This window comes from Leuresthes tenuis, unplaced genomic scaffold (assembly GCF_036924035.1).
Source record: "Leuresthes tenuis unplaced genomic scaffold, fLeuTen1.0.hap1 SCAF_24, whole genome shotgun sequence".
Classification (NCBI taxonomy): domain Eukaryota; kingdom Metazoa; phylum Chordata; class Actinopteri; order Atheriniformes; family Atherinopsidae; genus Leuresthes; species Leuresthes tenuis.
In genome coordinates, this window is record NW_027325378.1 from 19,549,680 (window position 1) to 19,562,485 (window position 12,806).

The 12,806-nt window shown below is 40.8% G+C and overlaps 1 protein-coding gene across 1 annotated transcript in view; it reads left to right on the forward strand.

Annotated features, from left to right (window-relative positions):
- LOC140284206 (partitioning defective 3 homolog) overlaps nt 1-12,806 on the forward strand; it is a 304,162-nt gene that overhangs the window by 91,368 nt on the left and 199,988 nt on the right. The window contains exon 3 of the mRNA XM_072378014.1: nt 8,900-9,074. Within this exon, the coding sequence (XP_072234115.1) occupies nt 8,900-9,074 (175 nt within the window). The remainder of the gene's footprint in view (nt 1-8,899; nt 9,075-12,806) is intronic.

A 12,806-nucleotide genomic window follows, 5' to 3' on the forward strand; every position in this document is an offset into this window, starting at 1 on the left:
AGTTTTCTGGAGTTAAAAATGTCAAAGTGAGCTGGATTTGCTGCTGTTTGGTGTTTCAAGCTTTTACAAAAAAAAGGACAGTATGATATGCTGGAGTTTTCTTCTCTGAATACAGCTCGTATCTTTCAAACTGCTGGCAACCAGATGGCAGCCTTACTTTTTTCAATTTGCAGCATCCGGGGCCAAGCTGAGACAACTGATGGGATCATTAGAGGTCTTTTCTTGTGCGCTCAGTTCTCCGGTGGAAATGGTCCAACACTGGCTCTCCTCGTGTCACAACAAAAGGATACTGTAGTGCTCAGTGTGGTGCACATTTCAAGAAACACATGTCATGATATCATCAGCATGCTTTACATCCAATGAGAATACTCATTTAAGCCTTGTCATCACTTTTTTTAAGTTAGATGTTCTTCCTTACCAAAGCATTCCTTTTTTGTTGCTGTTGCATTGGTAAGATTAGATTTTATTGTCATGCACATGCAGGGAAATACCCGAAATTTGTCCTCCGCTTTTAACCCATCCATGTTGGCACCTGCCGAACACACACATGCACAGGGTCACACACTCATGGAGACAGATTACCACGCCCAGGTTCCAAAACAAAACAATTTATTCCTAACTTCAACATGTTTATGAAAGAACGTTCTCCGACTCATTTCACACTGTTAGGTTTCCTGCTGGCTTCCTTTCAGAGAATAGATTTAACTATGAAACATCCTGCATAGCTCTTCTAGTAAGAGGCAAATATAGCACATGTATGGCGTAAACATTCACATTTCAAAGAAGCTTATCTTGGAATTGATGTTCCTGAGATTTAGGCATTTTGAAATGTCTTTTATCTGAGATAAGAAAGGTCTCTGTCAAGATAATTCCTGCACTGCTTCAGTGGAAGCTTTTTAGCTCTCCAGAACATTTTTCTCAAGATCTTTCCTCACCAGCATCCAAAGCAGATATTGCCTAAGCGATAAGAGTAAATTCTATCATATCTTTAAGTTTACTTCTTCATTGTAACACGTATGAAACACCTAATTTCTATCTACTGTCAGAAGTTGTGGAGGAGCGGGAGGTTGAGGACCCAAATGCTGAATTTCCAGGAAGGAGGCCAGAAGCAAACACTGCAAACTAAACTTACAGAAGATTTAAAGAGAGACTAACTGATTGACAACAAGAAATACAAGGAGGAACAAATAACACAGGAGAGCTAAACAGCCTACATACAACAGTCTGCTCCGGAATGAAGGGAAACGTTACAGATATATTTGGAAATACGAAAACTTAAAGCTAAGGTACATACAAACCAGGAGGTGAAAACAGACGAGAAATGAGCACATTAAAGGGAATGACTTGAAGATGGTAACGGACCTGACAAAGACCGAGAGGAATACAGAGTTTGCAGCTGCGACTGATTGAGTGGAGATAGGTGTGCAGGGGAGCTGAGAACCAGAATAGGGAAACTGAGGATAACTAAGTAATGACCAGAACAGGATTCTAAAACAATACGAATTAAGCTCAAACAAAATACCAACTAAGAACATAGAACAGAGAGCAACCAAAAAGAATGTCAATAAACCACAGAAAAGATCAAAAAGACAAGAGAACAGAAACAAAACAGAAAAACCAAAACAAGGAAAAAACAATCGAAGAACAAACGAAGAAAAATCCACAGAAGCTAACTCCAAGACAGAGCGTCAGGCGGTTGCTATGGGTGTGAGTCAGGGCCGGGGATGAAAGGCATTATCAGTGCAGTGTGTCGTGATTAGGTTTCTTTAAGACTGATTTCAGGGTGTGCGACACCCAAAGGTGCCCTGAACAGTTCAGTTTGGACAGTAAAATGAATGGCATAAAAAGGTGGCACGGATATCAGTTTAGTGTCCTGTAAACAAATCCTACGACGACACCAACTGTTTGGGTTTAGTGTGTGTGTCTTGGTGTTGTCCAACTATGAGTATGATTGTGTATCATGACACGAGCGAAATTAGTGCAATAGAACAACATTTCTGGCTGTTGTACAAAGGAAATTAAAAGAACATCTAATGTATACATTTCTTTTGCATCTAGTCCAGAGTTAAATGATGGAACAGGTGACTGAAGGTTGTTTTTAGCCCATCAAATAAGATGTTTATTATGCATTTTTCTCTGTTTAATCTGTTTTCTTTCTATTGTTGTCTCCTTTTGCCTTTTCTTTGTCACTCATACATTTCAAAACAGCAAAGGTCTTTTGTGTCCTCTTTTTTTATGTCTCAGGGCTGAATATGGATGAATCGTGTGCACTGTGTGGCCGGAGGTTTTAAGGTGTTTAAAAACATAGGAGCATAGGAGGAATTTTACCTTGTGTCAGCACTGTGTAGGTAACACTCACACATGGCAGCCTAATATGTGTGAATTAATTTCTCCCAGCGCAGGAGGAAAACTTCAAAGGCGGACGAGAAGTTAGCCTTGTGGATTTGAAAAGGGCTGAGTCTCTAATCTGGTTAAACTTTGCGTGCGCTGTATATTTCCTCACTGCGTCTGCATCCATCATAACATTCCTCCCACCTTGTGTTTTCGTTTCTTTTTTCTCTTTCTTTAAAAGTAAGAAAAAACAAACTTTGTTTCAAGCAAGTGGAGCAGTGTAAACTAGTCATCTCCTTGTTAAAAGCATCTTTAACAGATATTGTGCACGCTTCAGCAAGTCAGTTTCTATGTTGCCGAGGTAAACTGAAGGAAAGGATCATTCACCATCATTATCAGAGATCTTTTGTACTGTGCTGTGCATTATTTCCTGCCAATAAGGCTGAATAGCTGGGGAACTCCAAAGTACATGAACCCAATATGCCAGCAGATCAGCAAACTTCTTTCCTTCTGTGTCATCATTTCAGGTCTTGGGTTCGCAAGCCAACCTCTGGAGCCGTTGTTGCTTTGCATCAACCTCATGTGACAGCACCTGAAATATGCATATGTTTCTGAAGAGTTGCTGTGTGATGGTTATCTGGAATGTTAGCGATGGGCCAAAGTGCTACAGACACTCACTCTGAATATTTGATGGTCTTAATGAGCAGGAAAAACACAGGACTAAGCACTTTGTTGGTTTGTTTGACTCACGGTATGTGAGAAATAATGGACGGAAGGAATAATGAAATATTAAAAACAATGATAACTTTCGAGTTCTAGGAAGAAGGCTCTCCACTCTTGTTACTGGCAATAAAGGGAATTAATTAAATTTGAAGTCCCCTTAGGTTACTGTCACAGGTAAGGACATGCACTGTTTCTATGGGGAAGCATGTGCGATCAAACACTGCACACATTTGATGATGCAGCCGTAATTGATGGATGCTTAGAGTTTTCATGACTCCTTGAGGATCGGGGTGAATGGATGGATAGACAGACAGACAGACAGATGGATAGATGAGTGTTGTGTGGATGAGGGATGGTCAGTCAAAGTCATTACTCAACAAGTTTCAAGTCCTTGGAGTTTGTGGTGGAGTAAGTGGCTTTTGCTGTTTCCACCACCACAGTACCTATAATAACTTTGTGCCACTGGTACCCTTGCAATAAAATGATGATAAATGACAGGGAGAGAAGATAAAAACCTTGTCTGTCTGTGGATGTGAGTGTGTGTTTGTGTTTTTACCCTGTATATATGAAAGTTAGCTCAGGCATTGCTTAACTTAACACAAATGTCATTGATTCATCAGAGCAAACGATATATGTTTAATCTCAAAACAAATACGACACACTTTCACATAAGCTTGTGTTTTCACACATGGAAACAGAAGAGATGGAGAAAAAGGCAGTAACATCAGATAAGTTGGCTGTTCCTGAACTAATAATTAAACATGGTGAGTTTTCACCTTTGAGTGGGGTGGTTACGAGCACAACTTTTTGTTCCATATTAAATATTCACAGAATGATGCAGTCGAGCATAACCTTCGCTTTTCTCTGTCACTGAAGATGTGGACTGAGTGGACAGACTCTCGTCCACTTGGCTGGTGAAAAATTGTTGTGGCAGATATGGAACGGCCATGCATTCTATGCCTCTGTTGGTACTCCCAGCTCTGTCTCATGACTGCGTATAACCTCTGTCTTTTATTCTTGGCATGCCGCTTGTGAGTGCTTCGGACGTCTGTGTTGCACTGTTGCCAATCCTAATGTCTGGGCAACCTGGCAGATCAGAGGGTTTGGAGGTAGAGGGGTGTATTCATTGGATGAGGGGGAGAAAATATATTAAGAGAGGTTGTCAAAACACCTTCTCATATCCCCTTATCAACTTCCTTTCCATCTCTTATTCTTCCTGATCTTGCTGCCAAAAGTTGCAAGGAGATCAAAGGACGCCAACATGAAAGCCATTCCTGAAATGATATTTCTTGGTGCCACATATCCTTACTCTCTTCGTTAAAGATGTAGAAATGCTGAATCCCAAATACAACTAGTACCAACTAGGCAGTCTGGAATGCCTGGCCTCAACTGACTCTATCTTTTCTTTAGCTGCTTCTTCAGTTCTTCCCTTCTTCTCACCTCTTAATCATTGTCTCCCACCATCCCTTGCTCTCACCTTTCTCTGGCAGCCCTCAGGCTTCAAGGTAGATAGCAGTTGATTGGCAGCTGCTGTGACAGTCAGTGGAACAGGCTGAAAGTGGCAGAATGGAAGAGTGTCAGCCGTGCTCTGGGGGCTTAAGGCAGGAGTAATGTTGTAGCTCAAAACAGGAAAGAGAGAGAGGGAGATCCATGAAATAAGAGTCAGCCAGTTCTTCTCTTTTGCACGCTTCTCTCAACTGAAGCAGGTAGGACCTAAATAGGTTTTTCAAATCGCTCTGAAGTTTATCCTCAGACTGGAAACTGGAACATTTCCTCAACTTTCGGTCTGTAATGCGGTGTCTTTCTCCTTCTTACTCATCCTAACTTTGATTTTGATTTGTGCAGTTTATTGTGGCATCTTCTTATTCTTTCTGAGCCTCTCTCCCTCCCTTCTATCACTTCCAAATGCTCAGCCTCAGGTGCTACTTCACTTTTCAATTAGCCATGCTGTTACCGTCTGTGTATCACCGAAGAACTTTTTTCTACTTTCTCTCTAAACTTGGGATCTTATTTAAAACCCGCAGCATAGCAGCTCACGGGGAAGAGTGTGAGAATTTCAAACAAAACGGTCTCAGTTCTAAAGCAGCTGTGACCAATTCCCAGATGGAGGGAAAGCATTCTGGGACAGTTTTCACCGTGTTGCTAGCTGACCTATGTCCTGTCAGTGGCAAAAATGTAATCATTTTTCCTTCTGGCAGCTTGTGCTCTCTTCTCCATAACACAGACTGAGGTCAGGATGGTGATGCTCTCAGGTGGTGTTATAAAAACTATAAAGAACCAGTTCAGAATCAGCTCTATGAAGAACTGGTCTCAGAACTGGTTTGGTTTCCCACAGCTATTGAGACATGCCATTATATCAATATAAACATCTCTTTCAGTGGCCCGTGATGTCCCATGAGTGTATTTTGAGTCTCTGAGGACCAGAGTGCAGGGATATAGTTTGCAGATCTCCACAGATCACACAATTCTTCCTGTTTTTCTTGCAAACCAGTGTCTTAATATTTCCTGTCTGGTGTTTTAATGCTGTTTTAAATAGCATTCTGTGTTTGTGAGCACTGTTTTATCTGCAACTGGCATTTCCAAATAACGGATGGTAAGTAAGAACAGCACTGCAAACAGGATTTAGCTGTGCCAGCTGCATCTGTCTTTCTAATTTGAGTTCAAATAGTTTCCAAAGCCGTTTTAAGTTAAACTCAACCACACTCTTCTCTTGAAAACTTTAATTGGGTATTAATTGAACTGAACCTTTGGTGAACAGATCAAAAACAGAATGAGCAAGGGAGCAAAAAAAAAGGCTTGGTGCCTACTGCCTGAAAACGAGAAATCAGCTCATGAGGTGATTATTGAATTTTCTGTTTGGTTTTAGAAGTTGGATGAGTAACAGTAGTTTGATGTTTTTACCCCCTGATTTTTTAAAAGAGTGAACTTTTCGTGACTTTTGGGGTATAGTGGGGTGAATGAGCACTTTCAAGAGCCCATAAATATTGTATTCAGGATGAATATGGACTCCTTTAATTATGGGGATATGTGAATGAGTTTAGCTGTGCATGTCTGACACAAACATAGCGTCTCGTTGAAGAATGCAAGCCATGAGAAAGTGAACCTAATTGGAGGGATTTGGAACGTATTAGAGAAAAAAAAGAAAAAAGAATCACACTTTGCTGTGACACCAAGAACAGTATTTACCACTTCTCTAAATTAGCAACTGGCAGGCACAGGCTTGTTGACTTCCTGATTGCTCTCACCAACGTATGAATGGGGGGCCAGATTACTTTGATTTGTTGGCTCGCACACTCTCTGGTACAGCATAAATAGCTCAGGGAACAACTCCGCCTTCTTCTTTGAGTTTACATCGGCCTACGGATCCTCACATAGATGTACTTCTCATAATTGTTGCAATTACAAAAATCTCGAGTGTTAAACCCACTTCTTAATGCGCTGCATTAAGTCCAAATAAGTCATACTGTTCATCCTAATTTTGACTATTAACAGTGCATTTAAACACAAAGCAACACTTTGAACACTCCATCATCTACTGTGCACAATATCATCAACAGTATATGAGAGTCTGGATACGTCTCACTGTGGGGATTTATCTTTCATGTCTTCACAGGTGAATTTACCAATTTACCAATAAGCAAACATGCAGGATATTTCCTCCTAAATCGGCCTTCATATTTTGTAGTAGCTGATCTCTTTCCTTTCTGATTTCCCTTGTGGAGTAATGAGCAGATCTGTGAAAACCCTTACTATTTGAAAAACGTAAATGCAACACTGGAAGGCAGCGTGATTGGAAGAAATTGAGAGTAGCACTCAGTGATTTAGAGCGTCTCGGAACGGGCACTGGGATGCAGTGTAACATCTTCAGAAAAAAGCAGCAGCCTTTAACTGTGCAAAGCCAGCAGAGATATTGCTGTGAATTACTGCAGCTGTTTAACACTTGGGCATACTCACAGAGGCTCATAAATTCAGGTGTAGCTGCACAAACACATAAACACTTAAGTTTCATTTTCTGCATGTAAATTAAATCAAACAGACGAGAAGGTACTTTTAAACTTGTTTATATACAGTTTTTCTTATGCTGAGACGATAAGAAATATAGCAGCAAATATATTGAAAAACACTTGGGCTATTTTTACCTTCACATCATTATAATGTAGTTTACATGAAAGCTGTTTTCTCCCAACTGTGACTAATGCTTTCTTTGTGGGTTGTTCAATCCACATTTGTAGCTCCATCAATTTTCAAGTAGCACAAAGACATGAAAGAAAATAACTCTTCTTAATTCCCTGATATACATACCAATGCTCTGTCCTGCGTCTTTAGCATCGCTCCACTTGTGTATGGTTGCTCTGTCTGGATGAAATCAGAGGTCTGGTAACCTACCTAATTCTACCGGAAAGGAAAGCTACTTGGCACTGCTACCTGCACTCTGCCACAACATTTTCTGCACTATTTCATGGCCTCTTTCTCTCGCTTTCACCTCACTGTCTTTTTGTGTCTCAGCCCAAGTGCCTTAAGGAAAGCGTTAGTCCATATGTCAAATAACCTTCATTGGATAATGCAATGTTCTTTATTCAAGTGAAGGAGAACACTGAGTTTGTGTTCACTCCAGACTCATCTTTCTTCTCTTTCTCTTGCTAAGTGAGGTCGAGAAATGAGTGGTGTGTCAGACTCAGATGATTATGGGGTGCTATGGGGAGTTCTAGACTGGGAAGCACTGCAACAAATCACCTTTGATGGAATGGAGCTGCATCTTGCAGTGGAAGAAAAACCTAGCAACCCAGAGCCCTCCACAGTACACAATCACAGATTTTACGAGATTAGACAATGTATATGTAATGTGTGTTGCTCTACCGTAAAATGGACTGTATTCATATAGTGCTTTCCTAGTCTAGTTGGCTCCTCAAAGTGCTTTTACGTTACAATCTGCAATACAGCACTTCATGGTCTGCAGAGTGTCTCAGGCTACGCAGGGCTTTTTATTCATCACACACACTCACACACCGATGGATGCATTTGAGACAACATGAGGTTCAGTGACTTGCTCAAGGACACTTCAACACGTGCTCTGGGGAAACCAGGGATCTAAGCACCAACCAACTGTAGCCACCCCGGTACTTTGCAAAAAAATGTCTAACCACCCTTATTCTTTTCTTCTCTTGGTCTTGAGCAGTAGTTCCCAAGGCTTTGCACGTTGGCTGCTTTTTTTTTGTTGCAGATTTTCAGTCCAGGCCTTATACCTTCCCATTTTCAGAGGGATGCATTTTGTTTCTTTGTTTGTTAAGCCACTTAACAAACACTCACTCATAAATCATTCAAGAGGAAAAGAAAAAGTACCCGACTCCATGGAAGAACCAGTGTTGCATATACACATGACAAATAACTTGGCAAAGAACCAATTTGAAATTGTGTCGACAGGCACTTTGTTACAAGGCGTCTGCCACAAAGACTTGATTTGCTACCATTTCTTTTTGTGCATCTAATAAAAATTGCCAAAGATAACCCACTTTGACAGGTATAAAACAGTATTTGTGCACCAACAAGGTAATTCTACTGGAGCGAGCCACTGAAAACTTAGTACATCTCAACATAATGTGCAGTATGTATTTTTATTCATGTCGGGACATGTACAATAAATCGCTGCAGCCATTTCCAATTTTCCTGTCAGAATATAAAGAAATGAGAGCTCGCTCAAGACCAGCTCAAGACTACTGGGCTGATATTTCATTCACACCTCAGAACAACCATTGACTGCTTGAATTTTGAACAATTAACATGTGCAAATGTCTACGTCATATTTGCACAATATCAATGAACTAAGTTGTTTTTCCTTCCTCTTCAGTTGGTTGCTGTATATGCAGAGCAAGATCCACACAATGGAGGTGATGGCACCAGCGCCAGCTCCACAGGAACACAGAGTCCAGATCCCTTTGCCAGTGAGATGAGTTCAGCTTCAGCCTTCCAGCCCTACCAAGCCAACAGTGAGATTGAGGTCACTTCGTCTGCTCTGCTCTCTAGTGAGTCTGATATAATGAAATCTTGAAATTTATAAACACACTACTGTGCAGCCACAGTTTAACCTGTACCTTAAAGTTATTAAAGGTACATTTCTCTTCCCCTCACTCGTCAGTGATGATTTTATACCTTTAAAATGAAACAAATGTCCACAGAATATACATGAAAGACCATTTATGTTCCTTACTGTTTTGAGAACTGTACCTCTGGGTAGAGCTGAAACCTATGAGCACAGTTAGACTGACACTAAGCTGTGCTTTTGAAAGTTTTGAGTTGATTTAAGCTGTCCAATCATAGTGTTACCCCATGCATATGTCTAATGTTTCCACTGATTTGAAAAGCTGTTGTGAAGGCCAAAGGGCCCCAGCACTAAGCCTCTTTCTGGTAAGAAGTCGAGCTAAGTTCATAGTGATCAGATCAGTGTGTAGCTTGGTTTATTGCTGATGATCTACACCAGATCCTGAATCCTAATATCTCTTGATTCAGGAAAATGAAGTAAAAAAACAAACATTAAGTAATGGATAAATGGAATAATGATAGAAGAGCTTTAAAGGCTTTGTCGACCCTCTGCAGCTATTGAGAATACAACCTTTCTGTGAAAAGTTTCATACACCAACATGAACACACACAGAGGAGCTTACTGCTTCCTATACATACCATGTTAATTAAACAATTCTATATTGAAACTATGACTGTGGAAAATTATAAATGAGAAATAGGAAAGACAACGATGCCTTTGTTTTTGTTTGGGGAGTTGAAATAAAGTACACTATTAACAAAGGGATAACAATAGCCCAGCTCTTCCCAATTTAGGAGCTCCTGTATATTGTATCCACAAGAGTGCCTCAAAAATCGTTTTGCTTTAAGCAACAGGCTGAATGGCATCCTAAAGGTATATGGTCGGGCAGATAGGCAGTCGATGGTCCCTCCAGAGATCCAGATGAGCAAATTACTGGCAGTAATATTGCATATTAGACATCAAAGTATTGCCGCGGTGCCTTCGATAACTGGGCTGTAAGGCGGAGGATTATGACAATTTAAAATCCTCATCTTTTAGATCCATACTGATTGTTTTCCCCCCTCCTACAATTCACAAAGTCCCAAACTCTACCTCTGGTTTGCTTTCTGTCCTCAACCCTTCGCTCGCCAACATCTTGGGAGCCCATTTTAGATGTCCATGTTATGGAGGTCAGACTGCTAATAATTGGATTGGAGATGAGATATAAATTATAATAATAAAAGGTCATTTTGCTGATGCCACTGCTTCACACTTAGTTGTAATCTTTCAGAGGAGAAATGTCTCAGACTTTACATCAGTGTTGATCCAAATGATGCTCTTTTATAAATACCGTCTACCTGTCTGTTGCTCAAAGGGTTCATTTATTTTACCCATTAGTTTATAATCTATTTCTGTCTGTCAGGTTTGTTATTGTCACTTTATATGTTTTAACTGTGTAGGAATGGCCTGTTAGAAAAGAACAGGCGTTCTGTGGTGGCGAAAATAGTTCAACACCAGAAGCTTTTTGATACTTTTTTGAGGCTGAAATGGATATTGGGTGGCATCTGTGTTAAATCCCCAAAAAAACAGAAGTGATGGCTGTAATCCCATGCCTCTTCTGCCTGTGACAGAGAGAATCAAACAGAGGAAGTCCTGTTGCATTTATGTACCGTTGTGATTATGTTAAAACTTTAATGTTTGACATCCTTCTGGCAATATCTACGTATCGATTAAACAAAAATATCAAAGATAGCTTGTCATTTTTCTGTTCACACTGTGACCCCTGCACAACTTTCAGCACCAGCCAAGCCAAGGTTGCAGTGTATCGAGGTATTGTCCAGTCATCCACTGACCCGCCTCTGTGCTGAATGTCTTGATTCTTTGACTTTGGTCCTTGAAACTCTGTAGTAAGAGGGTTGCTGGGACACCATTAGAGAGATTGGCTGTGGAGGCGGGGGTTGACACCTTAAAAGCGAAAGGCCCTTCATCTAATCAATTTGGCTTAGTGGTCTGCCACTGAGGAGGCTCCCTGCCACCAGCCAAGGCCATATAAAAGTCACTGCAGAAGAAGTGATGCCTGTTGACACACTGGTAGCACACAGCATTAGGGAAGGTAATGGATGTTTCATCAGACTTTTTCAACACAAAGCTGCTCAGTTTTAAGATCAATTATCGTGCATTCTTGTTCTGAGAGACTGTAGCAAACATTATTTTGTATAAACTTAAATGCCTCCCTTCTCCCGAGTGGCTTTGGGTGACTTCCAAAGGTGTGATTGGCCATTACAGATAAACCAGCAGGTCTAGTTGTGGAACCCCATGCATCTACATCTGATAGTGGGAACTGATACTGATCTCTTTCACCTAGTTTCTCTCCTCTTCACCTCTTCCATCGCTCACCTCTACTGTGATTAGGTATCCTGGGACATTGATATCGTAAGAATTGCAGAGTTGATAAAAGTGATAACGGTGACAATGTGCATCAGCTGATCGGTCCAACTAAATTATGATAATGCACGTTTGTGAATGTGTTTGATGGTGTGGCCTTGTTTGTGAAGTTGATACTAAGCTCACTGTAAAGCTCCCTGATGCAGTTTTTTGAAGAGAGAATGAAATTGCAGGCAGATAGAGATGCTGGAATAGGATGAGCACAGCTGTGTGGGGAAGGTTTTGGAAAAGACAACCTTGGGATTATAGCTCAGCAGGCTGTCAAAATCTATTTTATAATAAGGGTACAGAGACAGACAGCTGCTGCAGAGGTCTGGACAGTCGAAGGGTTAGGGTTGGTAGCTTTAGGATTAACTGATGTTGAACTTCTTGGCTTGGTTGCTTCAACAAGAAGATAGTGACTGTAAAGTGTTTACTGTACTCTCCTTTTTCGTATTAGTTTTTATTTAATATGACTTTTTTTAAATGAATCAGTAATTCTAATAGTTTGTGCACACTGTTAACAGAACATTTAATTTGCTTTGATCTGTGTTTGAAATAGTTTTTATTATTCAGTGAATCAATAATGAATAGATTTGCAGATGCCTGTGTCATTGTTCTCTACTTCTATCCTTCATTTTCCAGTCATCCAGAGTCACTCTAGCTGTGGATAACAGAATAGAATACAGACTCCACAGTGAGGATGTTTGGATAGCAAGCTCAAAATTGGCAAACTCAAAGCATTTTTAAGCCTAGAAAAGCATACAGGAATGTAAAAAAAACCCACAGAAATGCAGAAAAGAAACATGGAAATACACCTATCAGCCATAATATTCTACGCATCTTGCTCCGATGCAATGTGCTGGGAAAGCCTCCATCCTGGGACTCTCATGGATTTCACTTTGACACCTACCCAAACATTTCTGCAGATCAATCCAGCAACACCACTCCCTTAACGAGTAGCTTTCTGCAGGGGGACAGCACAGAGCAAAAACAGCTTGGGAGAGGCTGAAAAAGCCAAAGAGCCTGAGATGTTCCCCTGACCTCTGAACTCTCCAGATACCAATCTGATGGGATCTGACAGTGTCCATGGGAATCAAGCCCAGTACACAAAGACCCTCCCCACAACCTACAGAGCCCAAAGAATCCTTTGCTAAGGTCCTGATATAAGACACTCCAGGACACTTTCAGGTGCTCTTTGGCCATGCCTCGACAGCTCAGAGCTCTTTTGGAAGGATAAGAAGACCACATGCTATATTAGGCATAATGTTATGGCTGATCGCTGTAAATCTGTATGGAGAAATAAATTAGG